The sequence below is a fragment of the Bombina bombina genome, chromosome 1 (assembly GCF_027579735.1).
Source record: "Bombina bombina isolate aBomBom1 chromosome 1, aBomBom1.pri, whole genome shotgun sequence".
NCBI lineage: Eukaryota > Metazoa > Chordata > Amphibia > Anura > Bombinatoridae > Bombina > Bombina bombina.
In genome coordinates, this window is record NC_069499.1 from 590,871,027 (window position 1) to 590,885,228 (window position 14,202).

The 14,202-nt window shown below is 39.6% G+C and overlaps 1 protein-coding gene across 1 annotated transcript in view; it reads left to right on the top strand.

The window, feature by feature from the left end:
• The window catches only part of TRAF3IP1 (TRAF3 interacting protein 1), a 197,170-nt gene that overhangs the window by 2,964 nt on the left and 180,004 nt on the right, over window positions 1-14,202 (top strand). The window contains exon 2 of the mRNA XM_053698884.1: window positions 12,393-12,461. Within this exon, the coding sequence (XP_053554859.1) occupies window positions 12,393-12,461 (69 nt within the window). The remainder of the gene's footprint in view (window positions 1-12,392; window positions 12,462-14,202) is intronic.

Genomic DNA, 14,202 nt, shown 5'->3' on the forward strand with positions numbered 1-14,202 from the left:
TAAGTGTCCAAACACTGAACTGTGGAAACAATGATGAAAGTAAACTCTGTTAAATAGTTTCTGTAATATTGTCATATTGCACAGTCATTCTTTGAATAGTTCAGAGGTTGTACACTTTATTTCCTAATTGTTCTCAGCAAAAGAAAGAGATAAGGGGAAAACAAGGTTTCAATAAGTCGACATCCATTTCTTAAAGGACTAGTGTACTGTAAAATTTGTTTCACCTTAATGTGTTTCCAATAACTTGTTATAACAGCAGCAGAGTATAAAATGTATGACAAATTGCTCCTAGGTGTATTTTTGTGTATGCAATAGCTATTTTTGTTATTTGAAAGCACATCCCACTAAAATGGACTGAGCTTGCAGGAAAATCAGAACTTAAACAACACTGGTCCAGCAGAGGAGTTTATGTAATGGATGCAAACTGTAAGGATCCACTGGCCAACTCCTTAACACAATTCCAAATATACAAATCAGCAGCACCCCAATATGGTTACAAAGTTTATTGGAGAAAAAGGGAAATCCGACCTCCTTATCTGATCACTTTCTGTACACACAAATGCTTCCTTATCTTATCTTTGCCTGTATACCAAAGCCAGATACTTAGAATGAACAATTGAAACCAATCACTGGATTAAAGTGAATGTAAATTTTGATGCTAAAGTGCCTGTTTTTTTAAAAATTTGATTAAAAACAGGGGCACTTTAATTCATCAAAATTTACATTTCACTCCTGTTCTGAAAAAAAACTTACCTTTTTAAACTTGACAGCAGCTCCAGCTTCCTCCACCCGTTGCAAAGCCTCTTCCTGGGTCTAAAATGAGGAATCCGGCTTCCTCCAATCACGGCATTGAATCAGACACTGATTCCCCCGGGGGGGAAGCCGTGATTGGAAGATGACCTAGCCATCATGTCTGACATCAGAAATGGCTTGCGACGACCGGAGGAAGCTGGAGCTGCTGTCAAGTTTAAAAGGTAAGTTTTTTCACAACAGGAGTGAAATGTAAATTTTGATGAATTAAAATGCTCCTGTTTTTAATCGAACTTTTAAAAACCGGGCACTTTAGCATCAAAATTTACATTCACTTTAATTATCCCCCTACTGGTAGTGAAATTTCTTATTCTGGCTATGTTTACTGTATTAAAATTTTCAGTATAGTTGGGGGTACCACAGGCAAAAGATGCTGTTAAAATACCAACATAAATGTGAAGGAGATATTTGTGGACCTTTTGAATATACTCCAGCAGGTAAAATGGATAATTGGGAACAACTTAAAGTATTTTATAGACACTAAAATGTTCCACTTATTTCTTAAAAATTTAAACAACTAACATAATTAAAAACAAAACAAAAACATCTGTATAATATCCCCAGGGTGATTTTTGCTTTGAATATATTCTTATATCTAGCATTTATATATATATATATATATATATATATATATATATATATACACACACACACACACACACCCTTTATAGTTGATATATGTTAACTGTTACAGAGCTTTTGCCTGTTTTAATAGGTTGCATGTGCCTGGAATTGACAGGCTGCAAGTACGCAGTTGTAACCCTGTTCCACTTGTAGCGATTGGCCCTCAGGATGTGTGCACCCATTAGTGGTGGTTGTGTCTGTGCTATGATTTAGCTTCTGGTATTGGTGAGTGGCCAGGAGGTACCTTCATCACTGGCAATGTGTGTTGTTAGTGTGTTGACCTCCTTTTTGAAAATAAGCTGCATGTGTGTGTTTTGTGTGAGGCAATGATTGGCTTCTTGGGTGTGGGTGTATGGTAGTGACTGGCTGGTTGTGTGTCTGACTAACAGTGACTGGCTGTAAGTGTGTCTTTGTCATTAACTAGTTGCCTTTGTGTATTTGTTTTACACTTATAAGCTAGATGTGTGTTTCTGTCTAGCCGTAACTGGCTAACTGTGTGTCTGTCTATCAGTAGCTGGTTAACTCTGTGCGTCTTCAAGCAGCAACTGGGTGTGTGTGTGTGTGTGTGTGTGTAGGGTTGCCAACTTTTTGTTGAAGAAAGTAAGGCAGACTAAGGAATCAACAAATTTCAAGTAGGGAGTCGAAAAATTATACAGTAGTTAATGAAAAATATTTTATTGTACAATTTGATACAGTCTGGTACAACACAATTCTTTATACAAATCATCTTAAAGGGACAGTCCACTCCAGAATTGTTATTGTTTAAAAAGATAGATAATCCCTTTATTACCCATTCCCCAGTTTTTCATAATCAACACGGTTATATTAATACACTTTTTACCTTTGTAATTACCTTGTATCTAAGTCTCTGCAGACTGCCATCATATTTCAGTTCTTTTGACAGATTTGTATTTTAGCCAATTAGTGCTGAGTCCTAGGTATCTCCGCGGGAGTGAGCACAATGTTATCTATATGGCACATATGAACTAGCCTGTCTAGCTGTGAAAAACTATCAAAATCCACTGAGATAAGAGGTGGCCTTCAAGGTCTTAGAAATTTGCATATAAGCCTACCTAGGTTTAGCTTTTAAGAAACAATACCAAGAGAACAAAGAAAATTTGATGAGAAAAGTAAATTGGAAAGTTGTTTAAAATTGCATGCTCCATTTGAATCATGAAAGTTTAATTTTGACAAGACTGACCCTTTAATTCACACAATACATTCAACAACTTTCTGCAAATCCACAAATTCTATTTCTCATTTAAACAGACATGAAACAGAAAATGTTTCTTTCATAATTCAGATAGAGCATGTCATTTTAAACAACTTTTTAGTTTACTTCTATTATCTACTTTGTTTTGTACTCTTTTAATCCTTTGTTGAAAAGGATACCTAGGTGGGCTCAAGAGCTGTTGATTTGTGGCTGCACATATAAGCCTCATGTTATTGGTTCACCCAATGCGTTCAGCTAGCTCCTAGTAATGCATCGCTGCGTGTTCAACAAGGGATAGAGAGAAAGTAAAGCAAATTACATGTAAATTGGAAAGTTGTTTCAATTGTATTCTATATCGGAATCATGACAGAAAAAAAAATTGGTTTAATATCCCTTTAACTTAATAAGAAAACGAGTACAATATTTATTGTTTCTAATGAATATTTTACACGTTGTAAAAAATAAGGGAGAAAAATGTTCTAAGAGCAGATCAATAAGGAAGCATGGTAGACTGTGAAAAGTTTGGACAAATAAGGGAGATCCATGGAACTAGTTGAACTGTGTGTGTCTGTCTAGCAGTAACTGGCTAAAAGTTTGTGTGTCTGTCTAGCAGTAACTGGCTAACTGTGTGTGTGTGTGTGTGTCTGTCTAGCAGTAACTGGCTAACTGTGTGTGTGTGTGTCTGTCTAGCAGTAACTGGCTAACTGTGTGTGTGTGTGTCTGTCTAGCAGTAACTGGCTAACTGTGTGTGTGTGTGTGTGTCTGTCTAGCAGTCAGGGCCGGATTTCCCATTAGGCACAGTAGGCATGTGCCTACAGGCGCCTTGCAGTGAGGGGCGCCTGCCTGTCAATAATAAAAAAAAAAAAAAAAAAAAAAAAAATTTTTTTTTTTTTTTTTTTTTTTTTTTTTTTTTATGAGGGCATTTATTTTAGTAAGAATTGTGCTGCCAGGTGCCTACAAAGTCGAGTGTTTCATTGGGAATATGTTACAGCAGTTGAGGGAGCCATGAAGGAGAGAGGGGCAAAGATTAAAACTAAACCCCTCCCATTGAATTTCTAAATTCTAATTTTAAACACATTTGTTGACCCCTGGATTACATATAATCTACAACATTCCATGTTTTCCTTTGAGAGCAACATCATATGATATTTATATTTCAGAACAAAATAAATGTAACATCTGTGTGTGTTTGTACCAAAAATATCAGAGTTTACAAGATTTTTTTCCCTACATTTTATATTTTCTTCCACTGGCTGCACAGGTTGTTGATGGTGATGAGCTTGCATGCTGCTAGTTTTAATATTGCTATTGTTTACACAAAACTGTGTTTGACTCCAACAAAATGTTAAGCACATAGTCAAAGTCATCTCCAGAAAAGCAATACACTAATGGCTTGTCAATAAACATGTCCTATGAGCCCATCTGGGTCTGCACAGATGTGTATTGCTGTCTCAGAACTGACATTGACTATGTGTTTAACTCTTTTGCAAGAGGCTAACACACTTCTCTGCAAGCACTAGTGCAATAATAAAATGCCCAGCAAACTGTCACATTTGATGTCCCTTTAAATAGGGTTTTCTTTAGAATATTTTGCATTAAAAGTTTAACATGATTTGTTTTTGTTATACATAATAGAAATTGTATGGCCATTTGAGTCAAGTGAATATTGATTTTTGGTGTAGCTTCCATTACAACAAATATTGCAATTGGTGTGTGTATTTGTGTATCTCCATAAAAGGGAAAATGTAATTTTACATCTAATATTTATTTTTAGTTGTCCTAAATAATAATAAAAAAAAGTCCTCATTTTTTCCACTTTTTTCTAGGGGGGGTGGGGGGGTGGGGGGGGGCGCTTCAGGTTTTTGTGCCTACAGGCACCTGAGATGTAAATCCGGCCCTGCTAGCAGTAACTGGCTAACTGTGTGTGTGTCTGTCTAGCAGTAACTGGCTAACTGTGTGTGTGTCTGTCTAGCAGTAACTGGCTAACTGTGTGTGTGTCTGTCTAGCAGTAACTGGCTAACTGTGTGTGTGTCTGTCTAGCAGTAACTGGCTAACTGTGTGTGTCTGTCTAGCAGTAATTGGATAACTATTGGCTAGATTACGAGTTTTGCGGTATGAGTGAAAAAGCAGCGTTAAGGCTCTTTTTCACTACCGCTGGTATTACGAGTTTTGCAGGTTTAGCTGCACCGCACACTTTTTTGGCCGTAACGCAACGTAATTACCGCAGCTTTCAAATAGTCCTTTTTCAATGGGACTTCCATAGCGCCGGTATTACGAGTTTGCCTGGGAGGCCAAAAAGTGAGCGGTACAGCCAATACCATCAAGATCCATACCGTAAACTGAAAGTCAGTAGTTATGGGTTTTACGCTACAAAGCTGTAACATAAAACTCATAACTAAAGTGCTAAAAATTACACTAACACCCATAAACGACCTATTAACCCCTAAACCATGGCCCTCCCGCATTGCAAACACTAAAATAAAATTAATAACCCCTAATCTGCCGCTCACAACATCGCCGCCACTATAATAAACATATTAACCCCTAAACCGCCGTACTCCCGCATCACAAACACTAGTTAAATATTATTAACCCCTAACATCGCTGCCACCTACCTACATTTATTAACCCATAATCTGCCACCCCCAACGTCGCCGCCACTATACTAAATTTATTAAGCCCTAAACCTAAGTCTAACCTTAACACCCCCTAACTTAAATATAATTAAACTAAATCTAAATAAAACCTACTATCATTACCTAAATAATTCCTATTTAAAACTAAATACTTACCTGTAAAATAAACCCTAAGCTAGCGACAATATAACTAATAGTTACATTGTATCTATCTTAGGTTTTATTTTTATTTCACAGGCAAGTTTGTATTTATTTTAACTAGGTAGAATAGTAATTAAATAGTTATTAACTATTTACTAACTACCTAGTTAAAATAAATACCAACTTACCTGTAAAATAAAACCTAACCTGTCTTACACTAACACCTAACCTTACACTACAATTAAATAAATTAAATTAATTACATACAATAAATACAATTAACTAATTTACAAAAACAAACACTAAATTACACAAAATAAAAAGAAATGATCAGATATTTAAACTAATTACACCTAATCTAATAGCCCTATCAAAATAAACCCCCCAAATAAAAAACCCTAGCCTAAACTAAACTACCAATAGCCCTTAAAAGGGCCTTTTTTGCGGAGCATTGTCCCAAAGAAATCAGCTCTTTTACCTGTAAAAGAAAATACAAACACCCACCAAAAGTAAAACCCACCACCCACACAACCAACCCCCCAAATAGCTCTTTTTCAAGTGCCCAAACCCCTAATCTAAAAATAAAACCCACCCAATAAACCCTTAAAAAAGCCTAACACTAACCCCCGAAGATCCACTTACAGTTTTTGAAGACCCGACATCCATCCTCAACGAAGCCGGGCAGAAGTCTTCATCCAGACGGCATCTTCTATCTTCATTCATCCGGTGCGGAATGGCTCCATCTTCAAGACATCCGGTGCGGAGCATCCTCTTCAATCAACGTCTTCTTGCAGAATGAAGGTTTTTTTAAATGACGTCATCCAAAATGGCGTCCCTTGAATTCTGATTGGCTGATAGAATTCTATCAGCCAAGCGGAATTAAAGGTGAAAAAATCCTATTGGCTGATGCAATCAGCCAATAGGATTGAGCTTCAATCCTATTGGCTGATCCAATCAGCCAATAGGATTGAGCTCGCATTAGTTAATTGTATTTATTTTATGTAATTAATTTTATTTAATTGTAGTGTAAGGTTAGGTGTTATTTTACAGGTAAATTTGTATTTATTTTAGCTAGGTAGTTGGTAAATAGTTAATAACTATTTACTAACTATTCTACCTAGTTAAAATATATACAAACTTACCTGTGAAATAAAAATAAAACTTAAGATAGCTACAATGTAACTATTAGTTATTTTGTAGCTAGCTTAGGGTTTATTTTACAGGTAAATAAGTATTTAGTTTTAAATAGGAATTATTTAGTTATTAATACAGGTGACCCTCGGTTTACAATGGTTCAATTTGCACCGTTTCAGAATTACAACCTTTTTTTCCAGTCATGTGACTGCTATTGAAAAGCATTGAGAAGCAGTGCATTGATTAAAATAGCCAGTAGGTGGAGCTGTCCGCTTGTGTTGCATAAAAGCCAAGCAAGCTGAAATTAATCAGTTTAACCAGACCTGAGCTATCGAGCAGATTTCAAAGGAACAAGATCTTCCTGTCTATAAATCAGTCCAGATTGGAATGCATAGAAAGAACTGTTTGCAGAAAAATGCAAGTGAAGTCTGTGTTGTGTGATTATTTTATTAGTTTTATAATGCTGTTTAGCAAATGTTTTTGTTCATTTAACTTAGTTTAATTATATATTCTGTGTTTTGTGATTATTTTTATTAGGTTTATAATGCTGTTTAGCATTTAAAGTCTTCATTTTAAAGCTTTAAAAATAATGTATTAGGTGTTACTTATGACAATTTTGAGAGGGGCCTGGAACCTAACTCCCTCACTTCCCATTGACTTGCATTATAAACTGGGTTTCAATTTTACAATGGTTTCGATTTACAACCATTCCTTTTGGAACCTAACCCCGGCGTAAACTGAGGGCTACCTGTAGTAGGTTTTATTTAGATTTATTTTAATTACATTAAAGGTAGGGGGTGTTAGGGTTAGCGGTTAATAACTTTAGTATAGTGGCGGCGACATTGGGGCGGCAGATTAGGGGTTAATAAGTGTAATGTAGGTGTCGGCGATGTCGGGGGCGGCAGATTAGGGTTTAATAAATATAGGTAAGTGGCGGCGATGTTAGGGGTGGCAGATTAGGGGTTAATAACTATAATGTAGGTGTCGGCGATGTCGGGGGCGGCAGATTAGGGGTGTTTAGACTCGGGTTTATGTTAGGATGTTAGGTGTAAACATAAATTTAGTTTCCCGATAGGAATCAATGGGGCTGCATTACGGAGCTTTACGCTCCTTTATTGCAGGTGTTAGGCTTTTTTTCAGCCGGGTCTCCCCATTGATGTCTATGGGGAAACCGTGCACGAGCACGTGAAACCATCTTACCGCCGCTCACCGCAGCTCTGGTATTGGAGTGCGGTATGGAGCTCAATTTTGCTCTACGCTCACTTTTTTCTTGTTAACGCTGGGTTTTTCTAAACCTGTAATGTGAGCGGTGACAATAACTTGCAAGTTAGCACCGCGCCGCTCATAACGCAAAATTCGTAATCTAGCTGTATGGGTGGTTCAGTCTAGCAGCAACTGGCTAACTGTGTGTGTGTGTGTGTGTGTGTGTCTGTCTAGCAGTAACTGGCTAACTATGTGTGTGTCTGTCTAGCAGTAACTGGCTAACTATGTGTGTGTCTGTCTAGCAGTAACTGGCTAACTATGTGTGTGTCTGTCTAGCAGTAACTGGCTAACTGTGTCTGTGTGTCTGTCTAGCAGTAACTGGCTAACTGTGTCTGTGTGTCTGTCTAGCAGTAACTGGCTAACTATGTGTGTGTGTGTCTGTCTAGCAGTAACTGGCTAACTATGTGTGTGTGTCTGTCTAGCAGTAACTGGCTGTGTGTGTGTCTGTCTGTCTAGCAGTAATTGGATAACTATGTGTGGTTCTGTCTAGCAGTAACTGGCTAACTGTGTGTGTCTGTCTAGCAGTAATTGGATAACTATGTGTGGTTCCATCTAGCAGTAACTGGCTAACTATATGTGTGTCTGTCTAGCAGTAACTGGCTAACTGTGTGTGTGTGTCTAGCAGTAACTGGCTAACTATGTGTGTGTCTGTCTAGCAGTAACTGGCTAACTATGTGTGTGTCTGTCTAGCAGTAACTGGCTAACTATGTGTGTGTCTGTCTAGCAGTAACTGGCTAACTATGTGTGTGTCTGTCTAGCAGTAACTGGCTAACTATGTGTGTGTCTGTCTAGCAGTAACTGGCTAACTATGTGTGTGTCTGTCTAGCAGTAACTGGCTAACTATGTGTGTGTCTGTCTAGCAGTAACTGGCTAACTATGTGTGTGTCTGTCTAGCAGTAACTGGCTAACTATGTGTGTGTCTGTCTAGCAGTAACTGGCTAACTATGTGTGTGTCTGTCTAGCAGTAACTGGCTAACTATGTGTGTGTCTGTCTAGCAGTAACTGGCTAACTGTGTCTGTGTGTCTGTCTAGCAGTAACTGGCTAACTGTGTCTGTGTGTCTGTCTAGCAGTAACTGGCTAACTATGTGTGTGTGTGTCTGTCTAGCAGTAACTGGCTAACTATGTGTGTGTGTCTGTCTAGCAGTAACTGGCTGTGTGTGTGTCTGTCTGTCTAGCAGTAATTGGATAACTATGTGTGGTTCTGTCTAGCAGTAACTGGCTAACTGTGTGTGTCTGTCTAGCAGTAATTGGATAACTATGTGTGGTTCCATCTAGCAGTAACTGGCTAACTATATGTGTGTCTGTCTAGCAGTAACTGGGTAACTGTGTGTGTCTGTCTAGCAGTAACTGGGTAACTGTGTGTGTGTGTCTGTCTAGCAGTAACTGGCTAACTATGTGTGTGTGTCTGTCTAGCAGTAACTGGCTAACTATGTGTGTGTGTCTGTCTAGCAGTAACTGGCTAACTATGTGTGTGTGTGTCTGTCTAGCAGTAACTGGCTAACTATGCGTGTGTCTGTCTAGCAGTAACTGGCTAACTGTGTGTGTGTCTGTCTAGCAGTAACTGGCTAACTATGTGTGTGTTGTGTCTGTCTAGCAGTAACTGGCTAACTGTGTGTGTCTGTCTAGCAGTAATTGGATAACTATGTGTGGTTCCGTCTAGCAGTAACTGGCTAACTTTATGTGTGCCTGTCTAGCAGTAACTGGGTAACTATGTGTGTGTGTCTAGCAGTAACTGGCTAACTGTGTGTGTGTGTCTAGCAGTAACTGGCTAACTGTGTGTGTGTGTCTAGCAGTAACTGGCTAACTGTGTGTGTGTGTCTAGCAGTAACTGGCTAACTGTGTGTGTGTGTCTAGCAGTAACTGGCTAACTGTGTGTGTGTGTGTCTAGCAGTAACTGGCTAACTGTGTGTGTGTGTGTCTAGCAGTAACTGGCTAACTGTGTGTGTGTGTCTAGCAGTAACTGGCTAACTGTGTGTGTCTGTCTAGCAGTAACTGGCTAACTATGTGTGTCTATCTAGCAGTAACTGGCTAACTGTGTGTGTATGTGTGTGTCTGTCTGTCTAGCAGTAACTGGCTAACTATGTGTGTCTATCTAGCAGTAACTGGCTAACTGTGTGTGTATGTGTGTGTGTCTGTCTAGCAGTAACTGGCTAACTATCTGTGGTTCCGTCTAGCAGTAATTGGCTAACTGTGTGTGTGTGTCTGTCTAGCAGTAACTGGCTATCTATATGTGTGTGTGTGTGTGTCTCTGTCTAACAGTAACTGGCTATGTGTGTTTCCGTCTAGCAGTAACTTGCTAACTATATGTATGTGTGTGTGTCCAGCAGTAACTGGCTAACTATGTATGTGTCTGTCTAGTAGTAACTGGTTAACTGTGTGTGTGTCTTTCTAGTAGTAAATGGCTGTCTGTGTGTCTGTCTTGCATTAACTGTCTGTGTGTGTTTGTCTCTGTCTAGCAGTAACTGGCTGTGTGTGTTTGTGTCTGTCTAGCAGTAACTGGCTGTGTGTGTTTGTGTCTGTCTTGCATTAACTGTCTGTGTGTGTTTGTGTCTGTCTAGCAGTAACTGTCTGTGTGTGTTTGTGTCTGTCTAGCAGTAACTGGCTGTGTGTGTTTGTGTCTGTCTAGCAGTAACTGGCTGTGTGTGTTTGTGTCTGTCTAGCAGTAACTTGCTGTGTGTATTTGTGTCTGTCTAGCAGCAACTGGCTGTGTGTGTTTGTGTCTGTCTTGCATTAACTGGCTGTGTGTGTTTGTGTCTGTCTTGCATTAACTGTCTGTGTGTGTTTGTGTCTGTCTAGCAGTAACTGGCTGTGTGTGTTTGTGTCTGTCTAGCAATAACTGGCTGTGTGTGTTTGTGTCTGTCTAGCAGTAACTGGCTGTGTGTATTTGTGTCTGTCTAGCAGCAACTGGCTGTGTGTGTTTGTGTCTGTCTTGCATTAACTGGTTGTGTGTGTTTGTGTCTGTCTAGCAGTAACTGTCTGTGTGTGTTTGTGTCTGTCTAGCAGTAACTGGCTGTGTGTGTTTGTGTCTGTCTAGCAATAACTGGCTGTGTGTGTTTGTGTCTGTCTAGCAGTAACTGGCTGTGTGTATTTGTGTCTGTCTAGCAGCAACTGGCTGTGTGTGTTTGTGTCTGTCTAGCAGTAACTAGCTATCTGTGTATGTTTGTGTCTGTCTAGCAGTAACTGGCTAACCGTGTGTGTTTTGTGTCTGTATAGCAGTAACTAGTTAACTGTGTGTGTATCTAGCAGTAACTGGATAACTGTGTGAGTTTGTGGCTGTCTAGCAGTAACTAGCTAACTGTGTGTGTTTGTGTATATCTAGCAGTAATTGGGTGTGTGTTTGTGGCTGTCTAGCAGTAACTGGCTAACCATGTGTTTTTGTGTCTATCTACCTAGCAGTAACTAGTTAAATTGTCTATGTGTGTGCATCTAGCAGTAACTGGCTGACTGTGTATTTGTGTCTGTCTAGCAGTAACTGGATGAATGTGTATGTCTAGCAGTAAGTGTCTGTGTGTGTCTTTCTAGCAGTAATTGGTTAGCTGTGCGTGTGTTTGTTTTGCAGTATCTGGCAAAGTGTGTGTGTCTATCTATCTATCAGTAAATGGCTAACTGTGTCTTTGTCACTCACTGGCTGAATGTATGTATGTGTCTGGTACTGACTGTATGTCTGTCTAGCAGTGATTGGCTACCTGTGTGTGTTTGTTTGACAGAGACTTGCTGTATGTCTACCGGGAAATAGCTGTCTGTGTGCCGTCTGGCAGTGACTTTCATCATCTGTGTGTCTAGCAGTGGGTGGCTGTCTGTTTGTCTGGCAAGATTCCATGCCTCCTTTTAGGCTGACCACCTGTGTGTATAGTTTTGGGTAGTGATTGTCTGTCTTTTTGCATATGTCTACTGTTTATCTTGTAGACAGGCTACCTGTTTGTGTCTATCTCATGGTAAATGTCTACCTGTGTGTTAATTTATCTGGCAGTGAATGGCTGAATAATTGTGTGTGCTTGTTTGCTAGGGACAAACCTGCCTGTGTGTGTTAGTCTGGTAGGCAGTTACTGGCTGTGTAGTGACTGGATGACTTTTGCATAGTAATTTCTGGCTGCCTACATGTGTGTATTTCTAACATTGACTGAAGTGTCTGTCTGTCTGTCTGTGCTTGTGAATATACAATGCACCTCTAGGAGTGTTTGTCTCAATCTAAGTTGCTATGGAGAATCTGCTGCCAACACATAATCTGTTTCTGCTTCTCACTGCCAGATTAGTGGCAGATTAAATAATGACATTCAGTATCTTACATCATGTCCAGTCCCTGTAAATATGATTGCACAGACCCTGCCTGAAAACAGAGTAGCTTCTATCATGTTATACTGCTAGAGATCCAATCACTATCACCATATTAAAATCTTGGTTAGTCTCTGCATAATATACTGCTATCAGTAGTAGCACAGAATGAGGCTCTGTGAGTTTGTGGGATTTAGACCACATTGTGGTAAAAAATGTGAGTAATTGCCAGCAGCATCCTTCACCTGGATTTTTCATTTATATTTTTCATGTGGCTTTCTTATTCTTTCCATTTTAGGTGATCAAAACCACTGGGTTCCTGAGGGGTCTTTACACAGAATCGGAGCTGAAATCAGATCTTGTGAAGGTTAGTGATGGTAACCTACTGTTATCTATTCTCTTGTTGGTATTGCAGTATAAAAACATAATTTATGCTTACCTGATAAATTCCTTTCTTCTGTTGTGTGATCAGTCCACGGGTCATCATTACTTCTGGGATATAACTCCTCCCCAACAGGAAATGCAAGAGGATTCACCCAGCAGAGCTGCATATAGCTCCTCCCCTCTACGTCAGTCCCAGTCATTCGACCAAGAATCAACGAGAAAGGAGTAACCAAGGGTGAAGTGGTGACTGGAGTATAATTTAAAAGATATTTACCTGCCTTAAAACAGGGCGGGCCGTGGACTGATCACACAACAGAAGAAAGGAATTTATCAGGTAAGCATAAATTATGTTTTCTTCTGTTATGTGTGATCAGTCCACGGGTCATCATTACTTCTGGGATACCAATACCAAAGCAAAAGTACACGGATGACGGGAGGGATAGGCAGGCTCATTATACAGAAGGAACCACTGCCTGAAGAACCTTTCTCCCAAAAATAGCCTCCGAAGAAGCAAAAGTGTCAAATTTGTAAAATTTGGAAAAAGTATGAAGCGAAGACCAAGTTGCAGCCTTGCAAATCTGTTCAACAGAGGCCTCATTCTTAAAGGCCCAAGTGGAAGCCACAGCTCTAGTGGAGTGAGCTGTAATTCTTTCAGGAGGCTGCTGACCAGCAGTCTCATAGGCTAAACGTATTATGCTACGAAGCCAAAAAGAGAGAGAGGTAGCAGAAGCTTTTTGACCTCTCCTCTGTCCAGAATAAACGACAAACAGGGAAGAAGTTTGGCGAAAATCTTTAGTTGCCTGCAAGTAGAACTTGAGGGCACGAACTACATCCAGATTGTGTAGAAGACGTTCCTTCTTTGAAGAAGGATTTGGACACAAGGATGGAACAACAATCTCTTGATTGATATTCCTGTTAGTGACCACCTTAGGTAAGAACCCAGGTTTAGTACGCAGAACTACCTTGTCTGAGTGAAAAATCAGATAAGGAGAATCACAATGTAAGGCTGATAACTCAGAGACTCTTCGAGCCGAGGAAATAGCCATTAAAAACAGAACTTTCCAAGATAACAATTTTATATCAATGGAATGAAGGGGTTCAAATGGAACACCCTGTAAAACGTTAAGAACTAAGTTTAAACTCCATGGCGGAGCAACAGCTTTAAACACAGGCTTGATCCTAGCCAAAGCCTGACAAAAAGCCTGGACGTCTGGATTTTCTGACAGACGCCTGTGTAACAAGATGGACAGAGCTGAAATCTGTCCCTTTAATGAACTAGCTGATAAACCCTTTTCTAACCCTTCTTGTAGAAAAGACAATATCCTAGAGATCCTAACCTTACTCCAGGAGTAATGTTTGGATTCGCACCAGTATAGGTATTTACGCCATATTTTATGGTAAATCTTTCTGGTAACAGGCTTCCTAGCCTGTATCAGGGTATCAATAACCGACTCAGAAAAACCACGTTTTGATAAAATCAAACGTTCAATTTCCAAGCAGTCAGCTTCAGAGAAGTTAGATTTTGATGTTTGAATGGACCCTGTATCAGAAGGTCCTGTCTTAGAGGTAGAGACCAAGGCGGACAGGATGACATGTCCACTAGATCTGCATACCAAGTCCTGCGTGGCCATGCAGGCGCTATTAGAATCACTGATGCTCTCTCCTGCTTGATTTTGGCAATTAATCGAGGAAGCAGCGGAAAGGGTGGAAACACATAAGCCATC